The sequence below is a fragment of the Culex pipiens genome, chromosome 3, assembly GCF_016801865.2.
Source record: "Culex pipiens pallens isolate TS chromosome 3, TS_CPP_V2, whole genome shotgun sequence".
Taxonomy (NCBI): domain Eukaryota; kingdom Metazoa; phylum Arthropoda; class Insecta; order Diptera; family Culicidae; genus Culex; species Culex pipiens.
The window spans coordinates 94,371,746-94,389,937 of NC_068939.1; the positions used below are offsets into that span (position 1 = coordinate 94,371,746).

Genomic DNA, 18,192 nt, shown 5'->3' on the forward strand with positions numbered 1-18,192 from the left:
GTTTTAGTGATAAAAAGTTAAATAAAAAAATCACCAAATTTTTTTTACCGTGTATCATTTTTTTCCAGTGTAGTCCATATCCTTACCTACAACTTTGCCGAAGACACCAAATCGATCAAAAAATTCCTTCAAAAGATACAGATTTTTGAATTTTCACATATCATTTTTGTATGGACAGCTGCCAAATTTGTATGGAAAATTATATGGACAAACTAATGATGCAAAATGGCTTCTTTGGGCATACCGAAGCCACCAAAAAAGTTTCAGTCGGATTATAAAATACAAAAATTAAAATTGAAGAAAAAAGACCGATTTCGTAGAGAATTGCTCACCTGCTGTTTTGCTGATCGTCAGAGTCACTCAAATCGTCCTTACAATCGAGAAAGTCTGTCATGTGTGAATTCTTGTCAGCTTGGCCTATCCCCCCCATCTCCCTAGTATGCAGCCAGAACTACTAAAAATTCTTCTATCTTTGGGTGCTGATGGATGAAATCGCTGACGGAAACTAGGGATGTTAGACGTTACATAAAGCTTCCAGCTATGTTGCAAAAATTGAGCATCCCAAAGGCGTAAACACATCGCACTCAGTCTACACCGCTGTGGAGCTGTGGAGTTGAGAATCGACAGCCAGAAAAAAATGTTGCGATGCACATTCCAGCCCGGCAGGAGAGTCATTCATCATGGCATGCGAAATGATTTGTACCCTCTTTTTGCAAAATCCTTCGTCGTTGAGCTTTCTCTCGTTTGGTTGCCGTACCTCAACCTCAACCACGCGGCCTAAGCCGAAGGCGTCCGGAAAATTCACTCCCCAGAAATCCCCTTTAAAGCGAACACCCGTTCAGACATCTTTTTCCAGATCATTAGTCGTCGCCGTACTTCGGTCGGCAAGGGGTTGGAATGAAACTGTCACTGCCTGAACCGTATAATCATTCATTATTGTGGCGCCTTTTGTGGGCTCGGAGAATGAAGAATTTATTGCCGACATGAACTATGGCTATTTTGTGGTGGCTATGATGGCACGTAAAATAGCTTCAAGTGAAGAGGTGTAAATTTTCATTTGAATATTTCAAGACTTTAACCCTTGAATAAGTACTTATTTCCGAAACACTTTCTTTTTACTTACAGGTCTCCAATCCTTGTGGATGACTAGACTGTGCAGTCCCTGGGATTACAGTCAGCGTGACGAATACCCCGCGGACGGGTTCGCCCAGTTTCTTCACCCGTCCGTTGCAATCGACAGCAAAGGTAAGCTGTTTAGTGTGCTTACACAAATACGGATGAGCCGCCGCCGGTTGGCCTAATCACAAACGTAATCCCTTAATAGCTGACACGTGCCATGTCGATTGCTTCCAAAGATCCCTTTCCCATCCCCAGCTTCGAAGCCACATCCAAACAATCAACTCATCACTTATTCACTCGGGGAGACGTCGAGGACTCAGTGCCAAACCAATCCAATAACGTTATCCTGTTTTGTGTAGCTGCTTTGGATGGCTGGTGTGCTCTCTTAGGTTTCTATACTGTACAATTGTTTCTGGATTGCAGATTTGACAAAATTTACATTTTGTTTTTATTTATAAGTTTATTTATAGTTTGCATTCAACTGAATTTTGTATAAAATTAATTTAGTTCATTCATGCTTTAAAGAAATACAATTTTGACAAACACCAATCCTACACTGGATTTAGAAAAAAGTACCAAATTCCTACATTCTAGGAATTTTGCCTCCTTTTCTCTTATAGTAATCCAAAAACCCCAATTACTAAATAAGGAAATGAGCCAAAATTCCTACAATTTAGGAATTCGGTACTTTTTTTATTTCAGTGTTCTGAAATAAAGTTTAAATATTGAAAAATCCTTTAACTTTTCATTAGATTGGCTCAAATTTGACTTTTCTTCCTCCAATACATAAAACAATAAAACAAATTGCGCGAGTGACACTTAGAAAACTTAAATTTTATTGTTTTTTTTTTATTATTTAGGTGGAAAGAAACAAAATCTTCACTATTTTTAAGATGATTTTATTGCAAAATTTTGAATTTGTCAAAAATAGTGTTTTTGAGCAATTCCAGCTCAAATCAGGGATTTTTTTGGTACTTTTGTAAAGGTTAACCGACTGAAACTCTCCGATTTCAATGAAACTTTGTAGACATGTTGTCCTTGACCTATATAAGCCATTTTTGTGTATATGGAGCCAATAGTACTCGAAAATAACATTTGAGAAGGGCGTAAGGTATTTAAATATTTTTGTCTTTCGTAATTTAAATATTCCTGTATCTCGAAGCCATTGCTTCGTATCAAAAAGTAGTCAAAGACAAACTTGTAGGAAATTGGACGTGCTTTCTGAAAAAAATACACTGGAACAAAAATACACGCCACTTCTATGAGATTTTTTGATTTTAAAGTTTAAAAATTAATTTTTAAGGTGTTGTCACGATTTTTCTTCGTTCAAAATTTTTGAGGATATAGCCTTAAATGTTACAAAAAGACTGATGAAAAATACAAGATGGTATGTCTCTCCTAAAAAAATACAAAAATCATTTACTGAAACTGTTTTTTTGAAAAGGGATCTAAACGTCAAAATTTTTAAAACCCAATAGTAGGAATCGATTCCCCAGACAATTTTACATATAAGCCTCCATATTGACCTTTGTCCTATGTCCAATCCTTGTGAAGATACAGCGGTTTTAAAAATAAAAATGTTGAAAAAATAGTTTTTTGTGGTTTTTTGGCAGTTTTTATATGACAGACTTAATATTTCAGTCTCGTGAATATTTTTACCGGAAAGTGGGTACAAAAGTACCAGAAAAAATCCTGATTTGAGCTGGAATTGCTCTGTTATTAATGGGTTAAATATGTGTAAATTAATAAAAATGGTTGGTATGAGCAAACACTATTTTTAAAAAATAGTTTTCAGGGCATTAAAATAAGCATTTTCAACTATTATCAACAAAACTTTGAGGACATTAGGTTGCATCATTGCCGAGATATAGCTACTTGAAGTTAGCAGTTTCCAAAAACGGGTGCCACGATATCTCAACACTGCTTTGACCAAATCGGCTCAAAATTTTGATGAAGACTAACTAAATTGGTTACGTGTGCATGACGAAGGCTGATTTTCAAACAAAAAAAATATTACAATATTTTTCTGTTTTTCATATAATTCAACAGTTTTTTGATAAAAACCTAAATTTCAAAATCGGGCTTCGTCCTGCACACGGGATAAGTCTTGGCAGTACTCACTCCAAATGTCAGCCAATTTGGTCCATCCCATCTCAAGATATCTTGGAACCTGTAAATCAACCCGGTGTTTGATGTTTTCTCTCTAGAATCAACCAATTTCTCTCTAAAACCAACTAAAAAAAGCTGCTAAAACAAACGCCATCAACAGGTAGGCAACTTCTTTCTAAACAATATTGCTTTTTGAATTAAAAATGTATTTCAAAAGACCTCAATAAATAGCCCAAAATATTGCAGATCTGACAACCCTATCAATAATTATAAGTGTGTTATTTATGCACATTCTTGAGGCCGGATCTCAACCATTTGATGAATGTATTATCCGGATTTAATGCAACCCATCGTTGGATGGGTAATCAAAAGACCATTCCAAGGAATCCAAAAGATCGAAGATCTGGCCCCCTATCAAAAGTTATTAGCACTTGACTGTCATTTATAAAGAAAAATATGCCGGATCTCAAATATTTTGATGAAAACGTTGTCCGGATCAATTGAATTCGTAATCAAAAGATCTTTGCAATAGGCCAAAAAATTGAAGATTCAAAAACACAAGAAATTAGTAATGAAGCATCGTGTTTGAAACATGTTAAGAGGGAATTGTGCTATTTTGACTAAATGTATTTACTATATGAATGTCAGGAAGGTGGGTTAAGTAACGTTTTTTATCAAACAGAAAATATTATTTACATACATACAATGCTGATTTTATGAGACAATTTGATAAAAAATTTCAATGTTTTAGAACGAAATAATATAGTTTCTATGGAAACAGGCAATTTTTCAGAAAATCGCAAATCGCGAGTTCTAAACAATTTTTGGATTTTTTTTCAATGCATGATTTTTTTTCCTGTGACAAAAACCTATCGAAATCCCTAGGGTTTCCACCAAATCGTCTTTTTTTGGGACATACTAATGGAAGTCATGGACACTTTTTTTAATTCTACTTTTATCGATATAAAGTAAATTAAGAAAATAGTGATTTTTAAGAGTGTAACTATTTTTTCTGAAATGTCCTAAGGCTGGTACAAATATTTTTAAAAGTTTTTGTCACCCCCCACCCCCCTTCAAAATTGGCCCGAAAAATCAGGGGGCAAAAAAAATATTTTTACAATAAACTTCAAAATTTCAATGAAAATTCAAGTGCAACCAGCTTAAATCAAATTAAAATACATTCTTCTGCGTTTTAAATCATTTTTAGCATGTTTGGGTTTATTAAAAAATCTTAAGATTTTTTGAAAATTTTCGATGCAAAATCTTTTTTTTTCGATACAATTTTTGTTTTTGTCAGATCTTAGAATTTTTGAAAACTAATGATTGCAAAACAACTGAACAAGTGTAAAATGCATTTTAAAACACATTTTTCATTTAAATGTGTAGACTATGGCTTGTTATTTAAATTTTTATATTTTTTTATTTTTTTGCCCCCCCCCCCCCCCCTTGACCTCGGCCAGGGCCGAGGGACAAAAACTTTTTTAAATATTTGCATCGGCCTAACCAAAAACTGTAACTTTGCCCAAAACAAGAAATCAATCAAAAAATTCTTCACAGTTAAAGATTTGCGAAAAAACAAAGTTGTATCGAGACTTGTATGCAAAATGGCTCTTTGTTCAGAGAGTAGCCTCCGGGAAAATTTTAGTCAAATTTAAAAAAAATACAAATTAATGAAATCCATTGCCGGGTTTTGAAGGAATTACTCCTTTCCGATTTGAAAATACTTACTTTTCTTTGATTCTGTAACGACGAAATTGCTCTATCATAACAAAAAGTGCTGAAAATGTTATTATAGCACTCTTTTGAGTGCAGAAAAGTTCAACATTTCAGCACTTGTGTACACCATATTCTTTTTTTAAGTCACCTTTTTTTAAACGATTCTCGATTTACGCAACTTTTTTTAAGTCATGGCTTAAAATGAGAATGTCCATGACTTAAATTGAGAATATGACTTAAATTAAGAATCTTTGGGATTTCGTTATTTGTCGGAGAATTTTCATCATGTATCAATTGTGTTTGGTTTAGTTATATTATTAAAACATTTTAGCATGGTTTTGGAACACCTGGGATGTTCTAGTCGATCCGAAACTTCCGGAAATTTTGTGCAGCAGGCTAACCGAAGAAACAAGTTGAAACTTCAAAATTTTGACAACGGATCCTACCCAGACTGCTTCAGTGAGTGCGGTAGGCTACAGTGCATTGTTGTAACGACTTATTGGGATGATCTGGGACATCCAAGGACTCCCTGGAGTTAAGATCTGAGGGTCTACCGCCGTAACAAGCAAGAGGTTGACGGTTTTTGACCTCGGGACATATCCGCATGGCTTCAGTGAGTACGGTAGACTACTTTGCTGATGTGTTGGGATGTCCTGGGTCATCCAAGGACTCCCTGGAGTTAAGATCTGTGGGTCTACCACCGTAACAAGCCAGAGGTCGACGGAGTTTGACCCCGAAACATACCCGCATAGCTTCAGTGAGCATTATATACTACTTTACTGATATTCTAGGATGTTCTAGGTCATCCAAGGACTCCCTGATGTTAAGATCTGAGGGTCTACCGCCGTAACAAGCAAGAGGTTGACGGTTTTTGACCTCGGGACATATCCGCATGGCTTCAGTGAGTACGGTAGACTACTTTGCTGATGTGTTGGGATGTCCTGGGTCATCCAAGGACTCCCTGGAGTTAAGATATGTGGGTCTACCACCGTAACTAGCAAGAGGTCGACGGATTTTGGCCCCGGAATATACCCGCATAGCTTCAGTGAGCATTATATACTACTTTACTGATGTTCTAGGATGTTCTAGGTCATCCAAGGACTCCCTGATGTTAAGATCTGAGGGTCTACCGCCGTAACAAGCAAGAGGTCGACGGAGTTTGACCCCGAAACATACCCGCATAGCTTCAGTGAGCATTATATACTACTTTACTGATGTTCTAGGATGTTCTAGGTCATCCAAGGACTCCCTGGAGTTAAGATCTGAGGGTCTACCGCCGTACCAAGCAAGAGGTTGACGGTTTTTGACCTCGGAACATATCCGCATGGCTTCAGTGAGTACGGTAGACTACTTTGCTGATGTGTTGGGATGTCCTGGGTCATCCAAGGACTCCCTGGAGTTAAGATCTGTGGGTCTACCACCGTAACTAGCAAGAGGTCGACGGATTTTGACCCCGGAATATACACGTATAGCTTCAGTGAGTATGGTAGACTACTTTGCTGATGTGTCGGGCTGACTTGAGTCATCCAAAACTCCCGGGAGTTAAGATTTGAGGGTCTACCGCCGTAATGAGCCAGAGGTCGATGGGTTTTGACCCCGGGACTCACTCGCATAGCTTTAGTGATTATGATAGACTAATTTGCTGATGTGTTGAGATGTTCTGGGTCATCCAAGGACTCCCTGGATTTATGATAGACAACCAGATCTTAACTCCAGGGAGTCCTTGGATGACCCAAGTCAGCCTAACACATCAACAAAGTAGTCTGCCATACTCTCTGAAGCTATGCGGGTATGTCCCGAGGTCAAAATCCGTCGACCTCTTGCTTGTTACGGCGGTAGTCCCACAGATCTTAACACCAGGGAGTCCTTGGACGATCTAGAACATCCTAGAACATCAGTAAAGTAGTCTACCATACTCACTGAAGCTATGCGGGTATATTCCGGGGTCAAACTCCGTCGACCTCTGGCTTGTTACGGTGGTAGACCCACAGATCTTAACTACAGGGAGTCCTTGGATGACCCAGAACATCCCAACACATCAGCAAAGTAGTCTACCATACTCACTGAAGCCATGCGGATATGTTCCGAGGTCAAAAACCGTCAACCTCTTGCTTGTTACGGTGGTAGACCCTCAGATCTTAACACCAGGGAGTCCTTGGACGACCTAGAACATCCTAGAACATCAGTAAAGTAGTCTACCATACTCACTGAAGCTATGCGGGTATATTCCGGGGTCAAACTCCGTCGACCTCTGGCTTGTTACGGTGGTAGACCCACAGATCTTAACTCCAGGGACTCCTTGGATGACCCAGGACATCCCAACACATCAGCAGAGTAGTCTACCATACTCACTGAAGCTATGCGGATATGTTCACACGCAAGCGCAACACAATGTCTTTCCACTACACACTTTCAAACACCACCATACCTAGGACCTCCTGTGTGAAAGATTTAGGTGTGATGCTGGATAGCAAAATGACGTTTGCTGACCACATTACGTATACAGTCTCCAAGGCTTCCAAAACTCTTGGCTTCATCTTTAGGATAGCTAAAAACTTCCGGGATTTAGGCTGTCTCAAAGCTCTTTATTGTTCGTTGGTCCGCTCTACTTTAGAGTACTGTTGTATTGTTTGGGCTCCCTTCTACCAGAACGCGATTCAACGCGTGGAGTCGGTCCAGCGGAAGTTCGTTAAGTACGCGCAACGTCACATTATCTGGCCTGATCCCGCCAATCCACCGAGTTACGCAGAGCGCTGTAAAGTGCTTAATCTCGAACTTCTTACAGTAAGGCGTGACGTTTCCAAGGCGACCTTCGTTGCAGATCTCCTTCGATCGTCCATCGATTGTCCTGCCGTTTTGCAACTGGTGAACATAAACACTCGCCCTCGCGTACTCCGCAATCACTCGTTCTTGACTGTCCACAGGGCTCTCACAAACTATGGGCAGAACGAACCGGTTTCAAGTATGTGTCGTGTTTTTAACTTGTGCTCAGATCTGTTTGACTTTGACATCTCCCGTGACACAATCAAAAAACGATTCCTTAATCACCTGAAATCCCATCCCTAACCTGACGATACACACGTAGATTTTAGAACTGTGATATTTTTTTTTACTTTATTGAGTTAGTTTTAAGAGTGACCCGGTCTTGTATCATTTGAGTTTTGTGTACTTGTTGATGCGATAAGATGAGGTGGTTTTGTGCCTTTTTGAGAAAGTGTCTTTTATCGATAACCAGACACAGCTCAAGGGGGCTTTTGTCCACCTCCAATAAAGAAAAAAAAAAAAAATTAAAAATAAAAATAAGTCAAAATCTGTCGACCTCTTGCTTGTTACGGCGGTAGACCCACAGATCTTAACTCCAGGGAGTCCTTGGATAACTCAAGATAGCCCAGCAGATCAGCAAAGTAGTCTACAATGCTCACTGAAGCTATGCGGGTATATTCCGGGGTCAAAATCCGTCAACCTCCTGCTTGTTATGGTGGTAGACCCACAGATCTTAACTCCAGGGAGTCCTTGGATGACCCAGGACATCCCAACACATCAGCAAAGTAGTCTACCATACTCACTGAAGCTATGTGGATATGTTCCGGGGTCAAAATCCGTCGACCTCTTGCTTGTTACGGCGGTAGACCCACAGATCTTAACTCCAGGGAGTCCTTGGATGTCCCAGATCATCCCAATAAGTTGTTACAACAATGCACTGTAGCCTACCGCACTCACTGAAGCAGTCTGGGTAGGATCCATTGTCAAAATTTTGAAGTTCAACTTGTTTCTTCGGTTAGCCTGCTGCACAAAATTTCCGGAAGTTTCGGATGGACTAGAACATCCCAGGTGTTCCAAAACCAGGCTAAAATGTTTTAATAACATAACTAAACCAAATACAATTGATACATGATGAAAATTCTCCGACAAATTACGAAATCCCAAAGATTCTTAATTTAAGTCATAGTCTCAATTTAAGTCATGGACATTCTTTTTTTAAACGATTCTCGTATTAAACACCCCCATTTCGTTGTGTAAATCAAGAATATGGTGTAATACTTGAGTAATACTTGGGTTTTGAGTCTACCAAACACGGAATCAAACGATTCTGTCACAAATCACAATTTTTCAAAAATGCAAAATATGTCGAAAATCGTCATTTTGCTTGTACTTGTTGTTTAATCTGAAATAATCACTAATGTGTAAACTGCCCATGTTGGCAAAAATATCCCATATGCAAAAACAGCAAGCTGAGAAAAACGCATTTGAAGTTTGTCCCACACATAAGGCTACGTGTTAAGTTTTCGCGAAAAAACTGGATTTCCTCCTGATTTCTAGAACAAAGTATTGGATGTTATATGCTTTTCTGAAAGATCTCACGATTTTGAACAAAACTGCATCAATAACTCAAAAACGATGAAAATGCATATGGGACATTTATGCGATCAGGGGCAGTAAACTTCTTGAAAGTTTAATTGTACTATTAAAACTCGCATAGTGGGCAGGCATTACGCTTTGTATTCCGTCGCTTTCTCAAACATGACACAATATTTTTGCAGTCTTTTTTAAACAATTTGTTCGTCTTGATCCAATCTACAATAATCTAATCTAATCTAATCGAACACAAGCGCAGCCAGTCCGAAGAAAGCATCCTGGAAGAACTTGTGGTTAGATTACGCCCCAAGTTCTTTCTTGTCAATAGTAATAATTGCAGTACATCCGAGTTACCCCGAAAATGTATTGCAAAAATTAAAGCGGCCAGGCCTACTGCGTTGCATTAACCGCAGAGACAGATTCTGTGAACGGACCACATTTCACAGAATCAACAGGGGAGGAAGGATGCGTGGACATACCGTACCAAACGCTCGTCTTGATCCAATCTACAATAAGCTTCAAAAAAATCGCAAAAATATTTTGTCGTTTTAGAGCAATAGAAGAAATACAAAACGTAACGCCAGCGCACTATGCGAGGTTTATCTGTAATAGAAAACAGTTTGATATTAGCTTATATTAGTAATTTACTTGCCCTTGACCCCTTAAACAAGTGGAGCATCAACACTTCCCGTCTTCCAAATCCCTTTCCTTGTCCCTGGTGTGCGGTGGAGATGGGAGCGGCCGGCAATGGACGGCTGCCATGGTGGTGAGAATCTGGTTCAGGTGGAATTGGTTCTATTCCCAATTATCGATTCCTAGGCAACTTGGGCTTAGACAATCATCACATCACATGGCGAAAATCCAGTCTGCAATCCGCTAAAATCACCGTCCTCTAGCGAAGCGAAGCGAATAGAAAACAGTTTAACATTCGATTTCGGTAAAACGTTTGTCACTCACAGAGCCTATGTTGAAAGGGATAGTAAGCATCTTAAACATATTGGTTATTTTAAAATAGTAACTTATATTTTCACACCTAAATGGCGATTGAGACGCGAAACCATTATCATAGCGCCTTCTCAAGGCAAAACATATATCAATTTATTCTTCTTATTACGTCAGGATGTGTTTGTTCTGGGCTTTTAGTCCCATTCTTTACGGGAATCGGAGCGTCGTCTTGCACATCTCCCGCTCACGTAGGCGTGTGCGTGTGCGTGTGAGATGGCAACACTGCTGGTCGGGAAGTAAGTAATAATTTATTCCGAGAAAAACTCAGTTCGAATAACAAAGAGGTGTCTTTTTTTGTTTCTTTCGTGAACTGTGAGGGACGTTCGAAATGATCACACTTGAGAAAATCAACGACTTTCGTTGCATTGAGAGTGAACGTTCCCTCATACAAGCTTGGCGGGAAAACAATGCACGAGACGTGTCAGGCTGTCAATTGTCTTCTCACCTCATAGATCTCCATCAAGGAGGAGGGTTGTATACGTGTTAAATCTAGTGTACGAATTTCCATGGAAAACCCCAACTCGGCTCTTTTTGTTTCAAGCCCAACTGCGAATCTCTTCATAGAAAAGCTTCTTTTTGTTGAAAGGAGGCCCATAAAGTGTTTCCCCCTTCGCGTGAATGGCGAATGTTTACCCTCGCAAGAAAATGTCAATCCTCGTCATTTGAGGCGTGATAACGGGGGGAGCCAGGTTTTGCCGTTTCGAAAGCCCTAAATCAACTTCCTCGGGAGCAGCAGTAAATCTTTGGGACCGAATTTCAACGTGGTGGTGGCCCTTTTGTTTGCTGTGATTTGGCCGATTGCGCGGAGAATTTATGGCAGGCCGGAAGGTCGGTTTGGTTTTAGTTTAACCTTACTATGTTCGGCGAAAAGCGTGACAAGCTGGCAAAAGTGGGCTTTCTTCTTTCTTTATGGGATTATGATATCTTTGTTGTTGAATTTCTGAGTACGGCAGTAGGTTTTTTGGACTCTGGGTTGTGTATTGTAGAAGAGAATTTGTAGCATGATACAAAAAATTGAAAATGAGTTTACAGATTTTACTTGAAATTTCGTAAAATTGAACGGAGAATTAGTCGGTTTCGTGCCTCGTACGTTTTGCATGCAGTTGCTTAGATTTTTGCTATAGTGATAAACTTTACTTATTCTTCATACCCAGTTTGGAGACAAACCATTCGACCCCTTCGACCCCAATACAAAATATTTTATCATTTTCTCTTAGTAATATGGTTGCATTTTTCGGCTAAATTTTTTCTCTTTTAAATTAACGATTACTGCCATCCCAGCTCCATCTCTACCGGTCAATTGATATCTTCATCCACTGATCTGGATGAATGACTTCTGGCCTTGATTGCTTACCTCCACGCTCGTCAAATAAATACCGTTAATTAACCACGCACACTCAATGCCATCAAGCCAATCCCACATCCCACCTGCAAACGGTGCAATTCATCAGCAATCAACTTTACCGTTCTTCGTTCGTTCTTTTTTCCACCCACTCACCCACCATGATCCCATCAATATAATGATTGACATATGCGTTGGCAGCTGGAATTTGCATATATGGTCGACCATCAGAGACCCCAGAGCAGGTGAATGTGTGATGAACCATTCACGATAGCATCAAGCCTCCTGCTAGGCGAATGTAATTTCCGTTGCATATTCCCGATCGGGTATGAAAGTATGTGAAAACACTTTGCCACATTGATAACCATTCAATAGGCGACTTTAGCAAACCCCTCGCCTATAAAGACCACAATTATCATTTCGCGCCACTGTGAACCACCCACGCGGAGCAGGGTGACAGGAAAATAAATGACCTCCCCCTGTCAGACGTCAACGGTGGGGTGACATTCTCATCAGTAGAACCATATCAGGGCGGTGTAAATAAATTAAATGCAGTCGACGTCATGTTTGATATCGTTGATTGATGGAATTTCCTCGAACGAAATCAGTTTTGGTACTCTTTGTTCTGAATTGTTGATTGATTTTTTTTTTCTTTTCGAGTGAGGGTTTTAATTAACAATTATTTTTCTATCAAAGCAATGGTCCTCATGTAGTATTAAACTTTTTTTCAAATCTTTAAACAATGTTTTTACTGTAAAAGGGTTGAAAAAAGTAATAAGCCAAGTTAGTTACAATTTGACAAACCAAGAAAATCATTTTGAAAACGTAGTCAGTCTATAAAAAAATTTAACACATTGTTTAGTTATTCTCCGCCAACTCAAACAGCAGTTGCCCCGATAACAAAATTTAAAAAAGTACAAGTTTTTCATTATTTCGCAGAAAGGTGAAGATTTGGTGTCAAAAGGATTTTTATGTAAAATTAAATGCCTGGTTAGATGGCGAACTTAAAAAAATCGCATGTTCATAAAAAAATAAAAGTATCCCGGGCAGACGGTAATAACAAAATTGATAATATTTCAATAACAAATCCTGTTAAAATAACAAAAAGTGTTATTATTTTAACCTGAAGTTCAACTTCAAGAAGAAAAAATAATAACAGTTTCTGATAAAATAACAAAATTTGGTATTGAAGTGATATTATATTGAAAATGTTTAATAACACGCCAATAAGAGGAAATGTTATACATTTCAAAAACTCTCCTAATAACAAAATTTGTTATTCGTTCGGTATACTGACTTAGAAATAAAATTACCACAAATCGCACAAATGGAAAAGTTTCTAAGTGTCCATAACACAATCTGTTATTATTTTTTCTTTTGTTAAATATGTTTAGATCTTTGGGATAATTTTGTCTAATTTCGTCGGGGTCAATATTTTGACCCCGATGGGGTCAAGCTTTTGAAATGGGGTCCTTAAGCTAAAATTATTCTAAAAAGTTGAAATTTTGGAAGTTGAATTTTTAAATTATTTGATATACCCCCTAAGGGACATTGCTAAAATTGGCTAGAACTATGGGATAATTTTTACCAATTTCGTCGGGGTCATTATTTTGGCCATGAAATGGCGTCCTTAAGCTAAAATTATTCTAAAAAGTTGAAATTTTGAAAGTTGATTTTTTTTATTATTTGATATACCCCCTAAGGGACTTTGTTAAAATTGGCTAGAACTATGGGATAATTTTGACCAATTTCGTCAGGGTCATTATTTTGGCCATGAAATGGGGTCCTTAAGCTAAAATTATTCTAAAAAGTTGAAATTTTGAAAGTTGATTTTTTTAATTATTTGATATACCCCCTAAGGGACTTTGCTAAAATTGGCTAGAACTATGGGATAATTTTTACCAATTTCGTCGGGATCATTATTTTGGTCATGAAATGGGGTCCTTAAGCTAAAATTATTCTAAAAAGTTGAAATTTTGAAAGTTGATTTTTTTAATTATTTGATATACCCCCTAAAGGACTTTGTTTAAAATGGTTAGAACTATGGGATAATTTTGACCAATTTCGTCGGGGTCGTTATTTTGGCCATGAAATGGGGTCCTTAAGCTAAAATTATTCTAAAAAGTTGAAATTTTGAAAGATGATTTTTTTAATTATTTGATATACCCCCTAAGGGACTTTGTTAAAATTGGCTAGAACTATGGGATAATTTTGACCAATTTCGTCAGGGTCATTATTTTGGTCATGAAATGGGGTCCTTAAGCTAAAATTATTCTAAAAAGTTGAAATTTTGAAAGTTGATTTTTTAATTATTTGATATACCCCCTAAGGGACTTTGTTAAAATTGGCTAGAACTATGGGATAATTTTGACCAATTTCGTCAGGGTCATTATTTTGGCCATGAAATGGGGTCCTTAAGCTAAAATTATTTAAAAAGTTGAAATTTTGAAAGTTGATTTTTTTAATTATTTGATATACCCCCTAAGGGACTTTGCTAAAATTGGCTAGAACTATGGGATAATTTTTACCAATTTCGTCGGGGTCATTATTTTGGCCATGAAATGGGGTCCTTAAGCTAAAATTATTCTAAAAAGTTGAAATTTTGAAAGATGATTTTTTTAATTATTTGATATACCCCCTAAGGGACTTTGTTAAAATTGGCTAGAACTATGGGATAATTTTGACCAATTTCGTCAGGGTCATTATTTTGGTCATGAAATGGGGTCCTTAAGCTAAAATTATTCTAAAAAGTTGAAATTTTGAAAGTTGATTTTTTTAATTATTTGATATACCCCCTAAGGGACTTTGCTAAAATTGGCTAGAACTATGGGATAATTTTTACCAATTTCGTCGGGGTCATTATTTTGGCCATGAAATGGGGTCCTTAAGCTAAAATTATTCTAAAAAGTTGAAATTTTGAAAGACGATTTTTTTAATTATTTGATATACCCCCTAAGGGACTTTGTTAAAATTGGCTAGAACTATGGGATAATTTTGACCAATTTCGTCAGGGTCATTATTTTGGTCATGAAATGGGGTCCTTAAGCTAAAATTATTCTAAAAAGTTGAAATTTTGAAAGTTGATTTTTTTAATTATTTGATATACCCCCTAAGGGACTTTGCTAAAATTGGCTAGAACTATGGGATAATTTTTACCAATTTCGTCGGGGTCATTATTTTGGTCATGAAATGGGGTCCTTAAGCTAAAATTATTCTAAAAAGTTGAAATTTTGAAAGTTGATTTTTTTAATTATTTGATATACCCCCTAAAGGACTTTGTTTAAAATGGTTAGAACTATGGGATAATTTTGACCAATTTCGTCGGGGTCATTATTTTGGCCATAAAATGGGGTCCTTAAGCTAAAATTATTCTAAAAAGTTGAAATTTTGAAAGTTGATTTTTTTAATTATTTGATATACCCCCTAAGGGACTTTGTTAAAATTGGCTAGAACTATGGGATAATTTTGACCAAATTCGTCGAGGTCATTATTTTGGCCATGAAATGGGGTCCTTAAGCTAAAATTATTCTAAAAAGTTGAAATTTTGAAAGTTGATTTTTTTAATTATTTGATATACCCCCTAAGGGACTTTGTTAAAATTGGCTAGAACTATGGGATAATTTTGACCAAATTCGTCGAGGTCATTATTTTGGCCATGAAATGGGGTCCTTAAGCTAAAATTATTCTAAAAAGTTGAAATTTTGAAAGTTGATTTTTTTAATTATTTGATATACCCCCTAAGGGACTTTGTTAAAATTGGCTAGAACTATGGGATAATTTTGACCAATTTCGTCAGGGTCATTATTTTGGCCATGAAATGGGGTCCTTAAGCTAAAATTATTCTAAAAAGTTGAAATTTTGAAAGTTGATTTTTTTAATTATTTGATATACCCCCTAAGGGACTTTGCTAAAATTGGCTAGAACTATGGGATAATTTTTACCAATTTCGTCGGGATCATTATTTTGGTCATGAAATGGGGTTTCAAGCTAAAATTAATCCGATAAATTAACTTTTGAGAGTTCTTGTTTTTTTATTTTGTTATATTCCCTAACGGAATTGATTTATTTATTGGGAATTTTTGAAGTGTGAATAACAAAAACTGTTATTATTTTCACAGAGCCAGGAAGTCGGAGCTGACGTTGAAGTTCGAGCTGGAGTGTGACCTCGGAGACTGCATCGGATTCATCTAATTTTCAGCAACTTTTACTTGGAATCGGAATCTGTGAAGTCGGGTATTTTTGGAGAGCTAAAGTCGTCGTTGACGTCATATCCTGCATCCAGAGTCGGAGTTGTCTTCAAAGTATGGATTCAAAGTCGCTTGGAGGTACCCGACTCTGCAGCCCTGACTAGTACAGAGGAGTTATGGCAACTGCAGGTTTATTTGCAAATTACAAATAAACCAAAACAATAACTTTTTTTGTTATGGAGACATACCAGTTCAATAACATTTTTTGTTATTATGCTGCTCCACCTCTCCGCACAAAATAACAAATCTTGTTATTCCTTCATGATTCCTTCTGTGTTATTGGTTTGTTATTGCAATAACAACATAATAACAGTTTAAGTTATTCTTCGAACAAATCTTTGTTATTGATTTTTGTTATTTTAACAACTAATCCGATCATCCCAATAACATATTTCGATCTTCTCACAATATCAATAACTGACCTTCCCAAGTTATTTCCGTCTGCTCGGGTATTTTTAAAACCTCTATCATGCCAAATTTGAAGTACTTTCTGAATCTGTAATAACCCTGAAGGGTCTTTTTTCAGAACAACAAAAATCATTTCAAAGTTTTGTGTCTGATGTTAAGCAGTATTATTTTTTAGAGTGTATCAATGTTCTACTTTGTTGTAGAGCCGACAATTTCATTTTTTTACCAGATTTAAGAGGTTAGCAGATTTGGATATTGCAGAGTTCTTCTACATAAATGTTTCAAATTATCACATTTTGATGAATATGGTAAAAAAACAAAAATGTCAACAAATACCGAAAATTGGTATCCCGACTTAGAAAATTTTCATCGATTTTTTAAATTTCCTTAAAAAATCAACTTTAAAATTTTTGTTGCCACTGTTGAAAGCCTTTGTTTTGAAATCAAAGATCTTGTCAAAATTGGTCAAAATATCTGGAGCAACACGAGAAAAGGGCGGATAAGCATTTTGACAGCTGGAACTAATTAGAAAATTTCAAGACAAAAGGTAACTGTTTTTACCAAACCTTAAAAGTTAAACAATACTTTCCCTTCTCGGCTACCTTCTAACGCTGCATTCCAACGTCCAAGGCTCCAAAAATTTGGAACGGTAACTTCAACTCAATGGTTATTGGGCATAACTCAGCCAATCAAGATGATTCTTCTTTCCAGTGGTTTTTTAAGACTTCTAGATTATTTTAGAATTTTGCAGAACTTAATTTGATCAAATCTGTAATTTTTGCGATCAAAAACATCGTTCCAACTTTTTTTTTCGAGTGTAAAAAAATCGCCTAAAATTTCGCGGAGGCAGTTGTTTTAAAAAAGGTGTAACGTATTTGCGGTCGCAGAAGTTACAGATTTGTTAAAATCGAGTTCTGCAAAATTTTAGGATCATCTAGACATTCTTACAAATCACTGGAAACAAGAATCGTCCCGATTGGTTGAGTAATGCCCGAGAACCAGCGAGTTGAAGTTACCGTTCCACCTTTTTTTGGGAGGCTTGGGCGTCCGTGTAAGTTGGACATGCGTTGGGCGTTCCAGTGTTAAATAGTTTCCTGTTGGCCTGGAATTTGCGAAATAGTTCTTCTAGCTGTCAGAATGCTTTTGCGTCCTTTTTAAATATTGCTCCAGATATTTGCTAAGTCACTTTCTGGGTGTATTTGAAAACGCCTTGAGTCAAGAGTATTCAAAAACATTCAGAAAGCAGAAAAAAATGTGTAATGGACCTTAAACAAGTTCAAATTTTCCCATACTTTCATACATATTTGATAACAATTGAAATATCACAACAACATCCTTCGAAAATTTTTGAATTTTTACAATATACCAAACTTAAGTATTGATAGCACAGACTAGTATTTAATATAACAAGTTGCAAAAAGAATGTTTTTTCAGCACGAGTTGTACATTAAATGTTCAATAAATAATAAAAGAATAACAAATAATAAATAAATAATAAAATAAATTTTTATCAACGAAGTTCACCGAGTTGGATAAATACGACGATTGCTAAAAAATGAAGTTTTGCATCGAGTTCCATACAACAGTTTTTGCAATTCCAAATCAAACACCCTTTGAATATACACTGAAACCCCGACGGTTTGACACCAACTGTTGTCAAACGAACGGGGTCACTTTTTAGTTTGACACCCTCTTTACACAGAGCTCACACCTACTACCAAACGTTTGGTTTGATAGTGATTGTGAGTCCCGTGTAAAAAGTGACAGTTCGTCACTTTTTAGTTTGACTTTGACCAACCAACGAGGTACAAACTAAAAAAGTGTCAAACAAAAAAGTGACCAACCATCGGGGGTTGAGTGTAGTTGAAAAGTAGAACTTTTCTGCATTTA

At 37.1% G+C, this 18,192-nt stretch overlaps 1 protein-coding gene across 10 annotated transcripts in view; it reads left to right on the top strand.

Annotated features, from left to right (window-relative positions):
• LOC120413376 (uncharacterized) overlaps positions 1-18,192 on the top strand; it is a 266,874-nt gene that overhangs the window by 163,172 nt on the left and 85,510 nt on the right. For 9 of the 10 annotated variants that reach the window (XM_039574175.2, XM_039574167.2, XM_052709510.1 and 6 more), the window contains one exon: positions 1,126-1,245. In XM_039574175.2, coding sequence (XP_039430109.1) covers positions 1,143-1,245 — 103 coding nt within the window. In that variant the 5' untranslated portion in view covers positions 1,126-1,142. Of the gene's footprint in view, positions 1-701; positions 1,044-1,125; positions 1,246-18,192 lie in introns of those variants that run through there. The other variant, XM_039574172.2, reaches the window with a different exon arrangement.